Raw genomic sequence first — 15,152 nt, 5'->3', positions numbered from 1 at the left:
ATGCAGACTGGAACAGCCAGGAATTGACCCACCAACCTTCCGATTAGTAGATGACCTGCTCTACGGCCTGAGCCACAACTACCCCAGAAAGAGAGGAACTGGTTTCAGTGGTCTGTGTTCTCCAGAATAATTTGATGATGTCTCAAAGACAAGTATATACAGTGACTACCATACCAAGTTTTTTCTATAACTCACGTGTGATGTGAAACTATGTGTCACTATCAGAAAGACAAAGTTGCTATTGCTCTTTCTTTTCAGGCAACCAATGATGTATAATGCCAGTTCCAAAGAAGTTGGGATGCAGGGTAAAATGTAAATGAAAACAGATTGCAAGGATTTATGTTTCTTAAACGCATCTTTTATTCACAATAGGAACATATAGTACAATATAGAAACTTATCAAATGTTTTAACTGAGAAACATGTACCATTTTAAGAAAAATAATGGCTTATTTTGAATTTGTTGGCAGCCATGTTTGCCACCATGTAGGATACCATCTTCTTTTAAGAACAGTCTGGGAACTAAGGAAACTAGTTAGTTCACTTAAGGGATGGAGCGTTGTCCCATTCTTGTCCCATTCTTGTCCCATTCTTGTCATAAAATTAGAATATCATGAAAAAGTTGATTTATTTCAGTAGTTCCATTCAAAAAATGAAACTTGTATATTATATGCATTCATTACACACAGACTGATATAATTCAAATGATTATTTTTTTAATTTTAATAATTATAACTGACAACTAATAAAAATCCCAAATTCATTATCTCTGCAAATTTGAATATTAACTAAGACAAATACAAAAAAAGGATTTTTAGAAATGTTGGCCAGCTGAAAAGTACAGTATGAACATGAAAAGTATGAGCATGTACAGCATTCAATACTTAGTTGGGGCTCCTTTTGCTTGGATTACTGCAGCAATGCGGTGTGGCATGGAGTCGATCAGTCTGTGGCACTGCTCAGGTGTTATGAGAGCCCAGGTTGCTCTGATAGTGGCCTTCAGCTCAGTCTGGCGTATCGCATCTTCCTCTTCACAGTAGCCCATTTGCTATGAGGTTCAGGTCTGGTGAGTTTGCTGGTCAATTAAGAACAGGAATACCATGGTCGTTTAAATGGTGAATGGACTAGTTCTTATATAGCGCTTTTCTACTCAGTCAGAGCACTCAAAGCGCTTATACAACACGTTTTTTACATTTACCCATGCACACCCATTCATACAAGCACTTCCATGTTTACTAAGCTAAGTGCTTTTTAATTTTATACCATCCACACACATTCACACTCCGACGGAACGGTCGGAGAGCAACTTGGGGTTAAGTATCTTGCCCAAGGATACATTGGCATGTAGCCTGGAGTAGCCAGGAATTGAACCCCTGACCTTCCGATCAGTAGGTGACCTGCTCTACCTACTGAGCTACAGCCACCCCACAACCTTTAACCAGGTACTGGTAGCTTTGGCACTGTGTTCAGGTGCCAACTCCTGTTGGAAAATGAAATTTGCATCTCCATAAAGTTGGTCAGCAGCAGGAAGCATGAAGTGCTCTAAAACTTCCTGGTAGACAGCTGCATTGACCTTGGACCAACACCAGGAGATGGCATGGCATCCCAAACCATCACTGACTGTGGAAACTTTTCACTTGGCCTCAAGCAACATGGATTCTGTGCCTCTCCTCTCTTCCTCCAGACTCTGGGATTCTTGATTTCCAAAGGAAATGCAAACTTTACTTTCATCACTCTTTGTGAATCTCCCCCACATTTTTGAATGGGTTTTGTTTCACAATCCTCTCCAGGGTGCGGTTATCCCTATTGCTTGTACACTTTTTTTTACCACATCTTTTCCTTTCTTTTGCAACTCTATTAATGTGCTTGGACATAGAGCTCTGTGAACAGCCAGCCTCTTTAGCAATGACCTTTTGTGTCTTGCCCTTCTTGTGCAAGGTGTCAATGGTGGCTTTTGGACAAATGTCAAGTCAGCAGTCTTCCCCATGATTGTGTAGCCTACAAAACTAGACTGAGAGACCATTTAAAGACCTTTGCAGGTGTTTGGAGTTAATTAGCTGATTAGAGTGTGGCACCAGGTGTCTTCAATATTGAACCTTTTAACAGTATTCTAATTTTCTGAGATACTGAATTTGGGGTTTTCATTAGTTGTCAGTTATAATCATCAAAATTAAAAGAAACAAACATTTGAAATATATCAGTCTGTGTGTAATGAATGAATATAATATACAAGTTTCACTTTTAGAATGAAATTACTGAAATAAATCAACTTTTTCATGATATTCTAATTTTATGACCAGCACCTGTAATAGTGATGGGTGAACGTGAACGATCCAGCTCTGAGAGCCGGCTCTTTGAAGAGAATGACAGGCATCAACTCCTGATTGTGAGCCGCTTCTTTTTTCTTTTTGTTCTTTTTTTTGTGATTGGTTGAGTTGGGTGGCAGCATCTGTGCATCTACACTGAGCGGGAGGGGAGGGGCCATGGACACACTGCACAGTGAGTACACAAATGCCAGAGAGGGAGAGATTCCTGCAAAGTTTGCTCGGAGACAGGAAAGAGCTTGAGGAAGTTGCGCTTTACATAGAGGGTACACGTGGGAATGGTGAGGAAAATAATTGACAGAAAACATAATAAAGTTTGGACACATTTTAATGTGATAGACAGGCAGAGTGTAGACTGCAAAGTTAAAATTTCATATCAAGCAGGCTCCACAAACAACCTGCACAGATATATATGAACTGTTTATCCATCAGTGCAATTAGAAGAACAAAACAGAGAAGGTCATATCAGGTAGGAGAAACAGGATCAACCCTTCAAAGGCCCTTGGTTTTTTGAGTGCCAGTCTTTTGTTTTATAATTTGTATTTGGGGCACTCTATTCTATGTCGAGTAAATAAAGAAACATTTGATATAATGTATGCTTTTACATCAGTAATTAATTTGACACATTTTTTAAAGTAAAATCTGAGGAGCCACTTGGGAGCTGAAAGAGCTGGCTCTTCTTTGAGAGCCGAGCCTAAAGAGCCAGCTCTCTGAAACGAGCGGAAATTCCCATCACTATGATATAGCCTCTCAATAGTTCTGGGTATTATTTGTCTTATTTTCAATTTCATGATATGCAAAATGTTTTCAATTGCTGAAAGTTCTGTACGGCAGACAAGCCAGTTCAGCTCCCAAGCTCTTCTACAAGGCCATGCATCGTCTTGCTGAAATATACAAGATCTTCCCTGAAAAAGACATTGTCTGAATGTGAGCATGAGTTGCTCTAAATCCTGTATATATCTTTCAGCACTGATGGTGCACTTCCAGACGTGCAAGCTGACCATTCCATACCATACCCCCATACCATCAAAAATGGAGGCTTATGACCTTTAACCTGCATTTGTGGATGGCACCATGAACTGTGTTCACAGACAATGATGTTATATTCACAGTCTTCAAAATTTTACACTGAGGAACAATTTTCTGAAATTGTTCCACAATTTGTAGATGCAGGTTTTTGCAGATTGGTGAACCTTTGCCCACTTTTACTTCTGAGAAACTCTGCCTCTCTAAGATATTATTGACCAAAAAAAACTGCAATTGAAAACTCCTCTACTGTTGTGTAAGGGCGGTGTGACAGGCAGAATAGGACACCAAAGCAGAACTCCATAAGCAGACGTGAGGTAAAATGTCTTTTATTGTCAAGACCAAAGAACAAAAGGGCAAAACCCTTCCTGGGCAAACAAAGGGTAGAATCCTGTACATAGAATATTTTTGTTAAGACATGTAATAACAAACACACCACCACAAAGGAGATGGACGACAACGACCTGATAAGGAACTAACAAGAACAGAGATAATATATACAATCTAGGTAATGAGACAATGGGAGGGAGGGAGAAACACAGGAAGCAAAACTAAACCCAAAGCACAAGGACCAAGGTATGGCAAAATAAAACAGGAAGTGGAAACACAGACAGGACTAAGACACACAAACTTGATACAAGGACAGAGGGTAAACATTAAACACAAATACAAGATACCAGCATGACCTGAAACACAAAATAAGAAATACAACATAATACATTAAACAGAATATTAAAGAAAAAAAAAACACAAAACACTAGGCAATAGCCCAGGACCATGACATTTTTTATACTGCCTCGCCTTACCTCCTTTCTGACAGAAGCATTTTTTACTCACCAGTTTCTACTAGGACATCTATTATTACTCTTTGGTTATTCTGGGTCTTTGGCAGATGCTTTTGGAACATGACAGATGCTTTGGGAATATGTAGCCTGAAAAGGTTGAAAACACGTGATTAGAAATTATAAACAACAGAAACACTGGCATATTTTTTTCAGTGGTCATATCTCTTCTAATGGTAGATGCATCACTGAGAGTGGCTCTGGTTGCAGGGTTCAGAACATGGGCCAATGACATTTTCCTGCCTCAGAAAATCATGTTTAAGAGCAAAGCGATGTGTGGAGATTCCCTGGTATCTCCCCCTCTCTCTATTCAGCTGTTTCCCGGCCTTAATGGCCCTGATCCTGGCCCTGATTAAGAATTTGGGGAAGTTATAAATTTGCTTGCTTGCCACTGTCTCTGAAATCCAAGACAGTAGCAGGCAAGCTCTATACTTCATTTATGTCAGGTTGCCCAAGACTAGGGTAGGCTGTAATGGTGATGTTTTCAGTGTTTTCAGTTGTGAAGGCCAGAACAATTTATGTTGATGATTTGACTGTACTGGTTTCAATCCAACTATTATTACAGATAGATTATTTGATAGATTGTAGATTATTTGGGTTTTCTTAAAAAAAAAAAAAAGCTAACTTTTTTGTTTTGTTTCTTTACTTGCAGACCATCTTCAGCCAGAGCTACACCTGTATTAGGAAAGGTAAGAATGTTAGCAGTCCATCACTGCCTGCTGTAAACACTGTCTGCTTAAAATTATAGACTACTTCACTGATGTATTGTGTGCACAAACATGATATATCTTCATTGAAACAGGACAAATGGTGCAGTGGAAATGCTACCAAAATTTCAAAATACCCCTACCAGAGGCAGAACACAGCACAAAATTGTTTTTCATATTTTCATTTATGGAATAAATTCTTGTATAAAAAACATTAGACATCAAAAGTGGTTAAGTTACATTTATTGTGGAACACCATACAAATGAAAAAGAAAAAAAACCAAAAACTGCTAAATAAAGCCAAGACGAATGGGACAAGCGCCACCTGAACTCGTGTAATTTCATAATTGAAGCTCTGATTCATCCCTAATTGGGTGTGACAGTGGACATGGGGTTCCTCACCAGGTCTGGAAAAACAGAATGACAATACCTTGATACACTGTGGAAAACAGCCTTACAACCACAAAAGTGCAATAGGCAGAAATTTCAAATATAAGAATATGTGATGATTGTATTCAAATACTTTTTGATCATTTTTGCTGAGATTTTCTAAAAGTGCCAAGTAGAGGTTTGTTGGAAGGTTCTGATTGTTCTGAAACCAACAATATATGATATGTGACTGTATTAGGTAGAGAGAGTGCCCTACATTACAACATGTGCAGCATGGTGGAAGTAAATGGTAAAAGGGCTGGTTCTTATGCAATTCAATTAAATTCAATTAAATTCAGTTCAATTCAATTCAATTCAATTCAGTGCAATGCAATGCAATGCAGTGCAGTGCAATTCAATTCAATTCAGTTTTATTTATATAGCACCAAATCACAACAAAGAGTTGCCTCGAGGCGCTTTGTATTGTGGGTATAGACCCTACAATAATACAGAGAAAACCCAACAGTCAAAATGACTGCCTATGAGCCAGCACTTGGTGACAGTGGGAAGGAAAAGCTGCCTTTTAACAGGAAGAAACCTCTAGCTGAACCAGGCTCAGGGAGGGGCAGTCATCTGCCGCGACCAGTTGGGGCTGAGGAGAGAGAGACAGGACAAAAGACACACTGTGGAAGAGAGCCAGAGATTAATAGTAATTAATGATTAAACGCAGAGTAGAGTAGAAACAAAGTAAATAAGGTGAATTAAAAGAAACAGTGCGTTATGGGAACACCCCCCCCCCCCCCCCCCAGCAGGTTATGGGCATTGGGTTATTTGTGCACTGTATCATCTCACCCAAAGTAGAAGGAAATATTTGCAATATTTGGGGTACACTGCTCAAAAAAATAAAAGAACACTTTATCAGAGTATAGCATCACATCAAACTTCTGGGCTGATCTTTTGATCTGGTCAATCAAGTACCAGAGGGGATTATTAATCAGTTTCATCTGCTGGTACACTAGATGTGCAGCAATGAAACAACCCCCAAAACAGGAATGGTTTTACAGTTGGAGGCCACTGACATTTTTGTCTTTCCTCATTATTTTCTTTTGTTTTGCATTTGTCACTACTGGTACATGGACCCTACAGAGGTTGCGCAGGTAGTCCAACTTCTCCAACATGGTACATCAATATGTGCTTTTGCCAGGTTTGCTGTGTCTCCCAGCCAGTGATGGTATAGTTACTTTTAAAAAGTAATCTGATTACTGATTACTCCTTTTAAACAGTAACTTAGTTAAATCACAAACTACTTTATTAGTTACATTCAACAGATGCTGGTGTTGTGACAAAAAGTAATTGTCTGTATTTAAACAGCTATAAATGACTTGTTGACCTATAATCTGTGAAACATATGTTAAACATCTTTCATGAATTATATCAAGTCATTATGAGCAAGAAATAGCATTTCTATGACAAAGTAGAGGCTTCCATCAGTTTTCGGCAAAGTGACTTTTATATATTTATTTTTTATCAAGTTAAAAACTGTCATTGACATTAAAAATGTATTTTTAAACAGAAATCTGGCTACGAGGGCTGCAGAAATCACAACAAATATAACATCACAGTTCTATAAAGATATTTTAAGTGCCCAACAAGCACTTATATTGTAATGTAGGTACAATAACACAGACTCATAAAGATTCTTGCAAAACAGGTTATTTCTTCATTTTATATAAAAGCCCTTCATATATCACATTGACTGCACTCTATTTACCAATAATAAGCAAAGACATTGCACATAAAAGGACATAGAAATATTGGAATCACTTTATGGCAGACGATCACTTTTTGGCACAGTCACTCCCCAAGATGCAAGGCGAAAGCAAAACTATATCTTTTTACTAAGGAAAATGACAAAAATAGTAACGGACAGTGACTTGGATAAGTAAATTTAATCTCATTACTAGATTGCAAATAGAAATGCATTAGATAACTCATTACCAAAAAAAAAAAAGTTGTTAATTTAGAGTAACGCATTACTGACATCACTGCTTCCAGCACAATGTCAAGAGCATGGAAGAGATTCTAGGAGACAGGTAGTTACTCTCGGAGAGCTACACAGGGCCATTGAAGGTACTTAACTCATCAGCAGGTCTGGTATCAGCTCCTTTCTGCCAGAAGGAACAGGATGATCACTACCAAAACCTTACAAAATGACCTCCAGCAGGCCACTGGTGTGAATGTCTCTAACCAAATAATCAGAAACAAGGGTGGCCTGAGAGCCTAGCATCCTGTAGTGGGCCCTGTGCTCACTGCCCAGCACCATGGAGTTGATTGGCATTTACTATAGAATGCCAGAATTGGCAGGTCTACAGCTGGTACCCTTTGCTTTTCACAGATGAGAGCAGCATCAAACTGAGCAATTACTGTGTAACAAATGTGAAAAGGTCTGGTGACACCTTTGAGAGTGTTATCTTGCCTGTAGCATCATTCAGAATGTCTGGTTTGTTGTTGGGTCAGTTATCGTCTGGGGAGGCATATCCATGTAGGGATGCAGCAGAGCTCTAAAGACTAGGCAACAGTACCCTGACTGCCATTAGGTATCAGGATGAAAACCTTGGACCCATTGTCAGACCGTGGTGCAGTGGGTCTTGCAATGCTAACTGGTACATGTAGGTATCCAACATTCCATATTTTGACCAAATCTAGTATTTTGTAATCTGGTGGTATGGTATTTTTATTGGACCATCATATCCCTCTATTCTAAGAGAATACACCAATGATCCTGGGTCTGTGACCCGGCATTTTCAGTTTTGGACTTTAAATTGCTGTTGTTTAATATTACTGATTCTTGGTTTATTTAAGTTTTTGCAGTTTTGTACCTTTGCGATATTCCGGCTTGGTTTCTTTATTTATCCTCAAGCCTTCTTTGTTTAATATTCTGAGTTGTGTTCTTGGTTCATTTGTATTTCATTCCATGTTTCAGTTTTTATGCTTTCTCCACCCATGTCAAGTCTGCGTTTCTGTCTGTTTAGTTATTTCCTTTTTTTATTTGCTAGTACATTGTCTCTTGTGCATTGCGTTCAGTTATGCTTCCTCTGTCTTGTTTTCAGGTGTATACCCTTGTGTTTCTCATTTTGCCTAATTACCTTAGTGTGTATTTGTGCTTGGAGTTTTCCTCTGTACTTTGTTGTGTTGTTACCTCATAGCTATGTGCTCCCTTGGCCTGTGTTTTCCTTAGCCTCCTAGTTTTGCATTCCCGTGTCTAGTCCCGTTTTGTTGTATTTTGTTGTTTGGAAGAAACTTCGGCATTAAAGCTATCTTTACAGTGACTTGCAAAAGTATTCATACCCCTTTGAACTTTTCCATATTTTGTTACATTACAACCACAAACATAAATATATTTCACTGGAATTTAATGTGAAAGGCCAACACAAAGTGGTATACAATTGTGAAGTGGAAAGAAAATTATACATGATTCGAAACATTTTTTACAAATAAAAAACTGAAAAGTGCGGTGTGCAAAAGTGTGGAACCACCTTTTGCTGCGATTACAGCTGCAAGTCTTTTAGGGTATGTCTCCACCAGCTTTGCACATCTAGAGACTGAAATTCAGATTAAATGGAAAGCATTTGTGAACAGCAGTTTTCAGATCTTGCCACAAATTCTCGATAGGGTTTAGGTCTGGACTTTGCCTGGGCCATTCTAACACATGAATATGTTTTGTTTTAAACCATTCTGTTGTAGCCCTGGCTTTATGTTTAGGGTTGTTGTCCTGGTGGAAGGTGAACCTCCGCCCCAGTCTCAAGTCTTTTGCAGACTCCAACAGGTTTTCTTCCAAGATTGCTCTGTATTTGGCTCCATCCATCTTCCCATCAACTCTGACCAACTTCCCTGTCCCTGCTGAAGAGAAGCAGCCCCAGAGCATGATGCTGCCACCACCATATTTGACAGTGGTGATGGTGTGTTCAGAGTGATGTGCATTTTGCATTTTGGCCAAAAAGTTCAATTTTGGTCTCATATGACCAAAGCACCTTGTTCCACATGTTTGTCCCCAACATGGCTTCTGGCAAACTGCAAATGGGACTTTTCATGGTTTTCTTTTAACAATGGCTTTCTTCTTGCCACTCTTCCATAAAGACCACATTTGTGCAGTGCACGACTAATAGTTGTCCTGTGGACAGATTCCCCCACCTGAGCTGTGGATCTCTGCATTTCGTCCAGAGTCACCATGGGCCTCTTGGCTGCATCTCTGATCAGTGCTCTCCTTTTTCAGCCTGTAAGTTTAGGTGGGCGGCCTTGTCTTGGTAGGTTTACAGTTGTGAGATGCTCTGTGAGATGTTCAAAGCTTGGGAAATCTTTTTATAGCCTAATCCTGCTTTAAGCTTCTCCACAACCTTATTCCTGACCTGTATGGTGTGTTCTTTGGACTTCATGATGCTGTTTACTCCCCAGTATTCTCTTAACCAACCTCGGAGGCCGTCATGGAGCAGCTGTATTTGTACTGAGATTAGATTACACACAGGTGGACTCTTTTTAGTCATTTGCAGTCATCAGGCAACTTTTGAATACAATTGGTTGCACTCAGAGAAAAGGGGGCTAGTTCTTATATAGCGCTTTTCTACTCTGTCTGAGCACTCAAAGCGCTTATACAACACGTTTACATTCACCCCACTGACACCCATTCATACAAGCACTTCCATGATTAACTAAGCTAAGTGCTTTTATTATCTAACATTCACACACATTCACACTCCAACGGTTGCATCGGAGAGCAACTTGGGGTTGACAGGTAATCAGGTTTTTTATGAAGGAAGACACCTGAAACACTTTAATTAAAAAAGTAAGCCATTTAATGTATTAAAGAAGCAGAAAAAATACCCACATGGCCATGTGGGGTTTCAGAGTAAGAGTGTGCATTCTCTTTCTCATGTTCCCATGTTCCTGTCTAACCATAACAATTTTATACTGCCTGTTATCTAAACATAAACAGTCTCTGGGCGCTATGAGTTGTCCTTCATCATTAAGTCTTGTTCAAGCTGGTTTTTCATGACCCAGACTCCTCTCAGTCATAGGCACATCTTCTTCCTGATGTTCTAATTTAATCAATACAGTGAAATCTTGTCCAAATTAATGACAGAACATAACATGGTGATGTTGGTGATGTTTTAATTGTACGTTGGGTGACTGGTCAACAAGATAAGATGCACTGAAACAGAGGAGTTAATCAAGAACTTTCTGATCTGTTGCTCTCTGTCTAATATATATATATATATATATATATATATATATATATATATATATATATATATATATATATATATATATATATATATATATATATATAAAAAAAAATAATCCCCAACAACTCCCTCCTTTTTCACACCGTGTCGGTGTGAAAATCTAACACCTCTATGGTTAATGACTTATTGATTAAAACTAAAAGCAACATGAAAACAAACAACATGATTTTAAAGCACAGTAAGTCATTACAAGCCAGAGTTGCTCTCAAATTATTTCTGTGAGCCACTGAGTTCTGTAATCTGTGTTTATACTTCAACAAGGTCACATACAAACACACACACTTGTTTGAGCAGAGACAGAGGGAGAGAGCAGCTCTCTTTTTCAGTAAGGAATGAAGAAGCATATGAAAAGCATTCTAAGACATAATTATTCTTAGCACTCTTATTTCCCAACATCACCCTCCTTTTCTATGAAGTAAGACCAAACAAACAAAAATCCCAAGCAAGTGGACTAAAGCAGGAGACACAAGATCATGATCATTCTGCAAACATAACTTCAGAATATCTGTTTAAAGCACATCACATAAAACAAATATTTATTATCACACTTTAATCAATTAGTATTTATTTGCTGAATAACTGATCCTGTCCTTACAGGTTCAGACCCCTTTTTTTTATGTCCTTTCCCAGGCGACTAATCCCTAGGACAAGAGGAAAAGTTAGAATTTGTCCATCTGATTTTCCAAAACATTTTTCCCATCATTAAAGATACAGGATTTATTTATTTATTTGAGTTCTCTACTAATTTTGACAATGCTCTGGAGAATTGAACTGCTATGGTTAAAGATTATTTAGACTGACTAAACCACCCAAGTAACAGCTGTCATTTTATTCTGCTCTCAAATCATGTTCATTTCTATCACTAAGTTTCCCAATCAGGCTCTGTAAGGTTAATCAACATTCCTGATTTAATATTATAATTAACCCAATCTAATTTTTGTTTAATTTTGGCCCAAAAGGCATACAGTGACTCAATCTCTGTTGCTATACCTTAAATTTGTTAGGAACACCACCAGGAACTCTTAGGCATGAAGAACCCTTTCAGGCTGATTGTTTTATTACAACCTGGACTAATTCAGACACCATTCCATTTTCCCAAGACTCCCATCCTCCACATGTCAGTCCTCTGTTTGGAAAACCAGGGATTTTTTATGCCATTCATACTCAGATAACAGGCCATCACACTGAGATGTTCCCATCCACAGTGTGACGGACTGGTGTTCTAGTCCGAGGCAAAACATTCCCTGTAAAAAGGCATATTTCCTTATCAGCGGGGAGCAGTTACTGGTATCTAAAACTAGTCCAGTTGTATTGTACTGATTTTTCCCTGCTGTCTTTAGTTTGAAAAATTGAGTCTTGAACTGCAGGTCTTTGGGGTCAATATCTAAATTTGAATAGAACCTGTGGTCTGATCTGGTCTAACTATTCAACATAATTTTATTTATTGATTTTACCCACTAATATAACACCCTGACTCAAAGACTATCCAATTAAAATCTACACACTATGATTTGCCAAGAGACATATTTAACAGCAGAAGTGTATGTTTGAAAGATCTATTATTCAGTGTCTTCCTATTAAAGATCTCTTGATTAGTTTAACCCAGTCTAAATTTCCCTATTCTAGAAATGATTCAATCTATTCAGATGAAAAATAAAAATGAATTAATGCTCTGAAATCAACACTTTACACAGATTTAGGTTGAAAACAAGGAAAAATATATGCTAAAGTTCACAGCCTATGATTAGTCATTCTAGACTCCTACAGTTTAAATTTGCACATGGGTACATGTGTTATACCCATGGAATAAAATGAAAACAAAAACACTAAAGACTAAAGGTAGAAGCAAACATAAAGAAAAACAAACATATATAAAACGGTGATACCAAGATCCAACAATACATTGCCTATGGCAATTCAACAGGGAGGAAAGGAGCCAGTTTTGGATCTGTTCTTTACTTTTTCACTTAATTGATAAAATTATAACATTTTAGAGTAGCTCCCTCCTTTTGGCCTCCAGAAACACCCAATCAGCCAGGTTTAAGACTTTACTGGCCAATTCCAGTCCCCAAACCTTACATTTGACATTTCAGAATTTTGCCATTTATTTTCTCATCTTTTTTTTTTTTAAATTGATTAAAAATAAAATACAAAAAATAAAAAACAATAAAAACAACAGGCATTGCAAATGAATCAAGAATCAAGAAGACTTTATTGTCATATATATGTAAACATATAATGAAAACATATAATGAAATTTGCGGACTTCCGGCCGGGGGATGCAGGAGGCGGCGGTGTGAGTTTCCTGCTCTGCATAACCCAATAGTAAATACCCATTTTACTTCTTTAAACAACAGTTGCCAGACGACTATACAGCCTCAAAAGTCACTGAATGGCTTCGTCGGGGAGAGCAGGTAAAGGCACTATGAAAAAAGACGCGACAAAGGAGAAGAAAGACACAACGTGCAATCAAGCTAGCGCCGATGCGGTGGAAGCTAATGATAAAGAAGCTAATGTTACAGACAACGCCATGCTTCTTAAAGAGCTCAGAGAATTGCGGGCTGAAAACAAACAAGAGCACAATGACACGCGGGCCTCGATGGAAAAGTTGGAGAAATCCATGACCCAGATGAAAGAATGGATCGAATCGATGGAAGGAAAAATTAAGGAAATTGAATCCGAATTGAGCCATATTGACACTAAAGCACAACGCCACGAGAGGGCACTACGACACCTAATTGAAAGAGATGTTGTAATGACAGCCAAATGTGAAGATCTGGAAAACAGGCTCAGACGGAATAATGTAAGGATATACCAGGTGCCAGAAGACACTGAGTGTAAAGATGTCAAAGTGTTTGTGAAACAGCTCCTTCTAGAGGCTCATCCGAACATGGATCTGAATATAGAGAGAGCACACCGATCCCTGGCTGTTAAACCAAATAGACCAAATGCTCCTCCTCGCTCCATCATTGTGCGATTTCTGGACTACACAGTCAAAGAGCAGGTACTTCAACAGGCCTGGAGGCAAGAAGTCATGTTCCAGGGGTCGCGCATCTATTTTGATCATGACTATTCACCAGACCTGCAAAGGAGGAGAGGTGAAGTACGTCACGTCATTAAGCAACTTAAAGAAAAGGGAATACGCGCAAGATGCCCATACCCAGCGCAGCTGAAGATATCTACAAACACGGGAGAGAAAACATTCGAAACCCTTGTGGAAGCGTGCCTCACACTGCAGGATCTGGGAATCATTGTCCAGATTGATGAGGGAGAGCTATATAAACAGGAGCTGCTAAAGGATAAATGGCAACTTCAGCGAAGTGCACGCAGCGGAAAGAAGAAAAAAAATGCAACGCCACTTTCTGAGACTGACCTGAAGGCATTCCTGACGGAGGAAGATGAGTAAAATACCGTTAAGATGGACGTTCATATTAGGAGTACAAACTTGATAAACTGTTGTTCTATTTGGCTTTCTTGATACATCATAGTTAGATAAGAAGTAATAAGTTATATGTTATAAAATGGGTTCTGCGGGTAGGGGGTCACCCATAACTGTATCACCTATAGCCTAATAATTAGGCAGGGCATATCCCTTAACCAAGGGACTAATACTAGTCCATATGGCATTTAATGCAACGTACCCGGAGAGGATTAGCCTTACCTCTCTGCCCAATCATCATTGGGACCAGACCACCAGATGTGGAAGGAGGGGGTCTGTTGGCAACTTGGAAGTTCGATTTCTTAGTTGGAATTTAAAATATTCATTTTTGTTTAGTCTTGTTTGGATGACTGTTCTCAAGCTCCTGGTAAATGCTTTAAACTCATGTAAGAAAAAACCACCTCTAATGCATAGTTTTCAGAGTTACAGAACACCTGTAGGATATGACTGTTTTGAAGTGTGTTAGCTATAATATAAATGGCCTCAACAACCCATTCAAGAGGAAGAAACTTCTTGTGCAATTAAAAAAAATGCAATGTTCCATAGCATTTATTCAAGAAACTCATCTATCATTAATTGAACATAAAAAATTGCAAAGGGACTGGGTTGATTTAGTCTGTAGTGCTTCATATCCAGCTGGGTAGAAAAGAGGAGTGGCAATATTATTTAACAAAATAGTCTACTTCACTAAAGAAAAAGAAATAAATGATGATGAAGGTAGGTACATTATGGTCGCAGGCACTCTTTTGGGATTAGAGATAACATTCTTAAATATATATGCACCAAATGAAGATAACCCCCAGTTTTTCAAAGATATAGCATTACTACTGGCAGGAAATGCAAAAGGAATGATAGTTATAGCGGAGGACTTTAATTATGTCCTTAATTCCAAAATCGACAAGCTCCCACCTGATTTTAGTCCAATGTCTAAAAAGTCTCGAGCATTGATTGCTATGATGAATGAGGTGGGACTAATAGATCCTTGGCGTTATTACCATCTAAAAAACAGGGGCTTCACCTTTAGATCTGGAGTACATGGTAATTACTCCAGGATTGATTTCTTTTGTGTTTCAAAACAAGATATAAGTAAAGTTGAATCCTGTCAAATTGAACCTGCTACAATCTCAGACCATGGACCAGTAACCC

The 15,152-nt window shown here is 38.6% G+C and overlaps 1 protein-coding gene across 1 annotated transcript in view; it reads left to right on the top strand.

Annotated features, from left to right (window-relative positions):
* Positions 1-15,152, top strand: part of LOC115777649 (whirlin-like) — a 138,203-nt gene that overhangs the window by 87,017 nt on the left and 36,034 nt on the right. Inside the window, exon 5 of the mRNA XM_030725580.1 lies at positions 4,844-4,880. Coding sequence (XP_030581440.1) covers positions 4,844-4,880 — 37 coding nt within the window. The remainder of the gene's footprint in view (positions 1-4,843; positions 4,881-15,152) is intronic.

The sequence above is a fragment of the Archocentrus centrarchus genome, unplaced genomic scaffold (assembly GCF_007364275.1).
Source record: "Archocentrus centrarchus isolate MPI-CPG fArcCen1 unplaced genomic scaffold, fArcCen1 scaffold_63_ctg1, whole genome shotgun sequence".
Taxonomy (NCBI): domain Eukaryota; kingdom Metazoa; phylum Chordata; class Actinopteri; order Cichliformes; family Cichlidae; genus Archocentrus; species Archocentrus centrarchus.
This window is presented reverse-complemented; position numbering and strand designations above follow the sequence as displayed.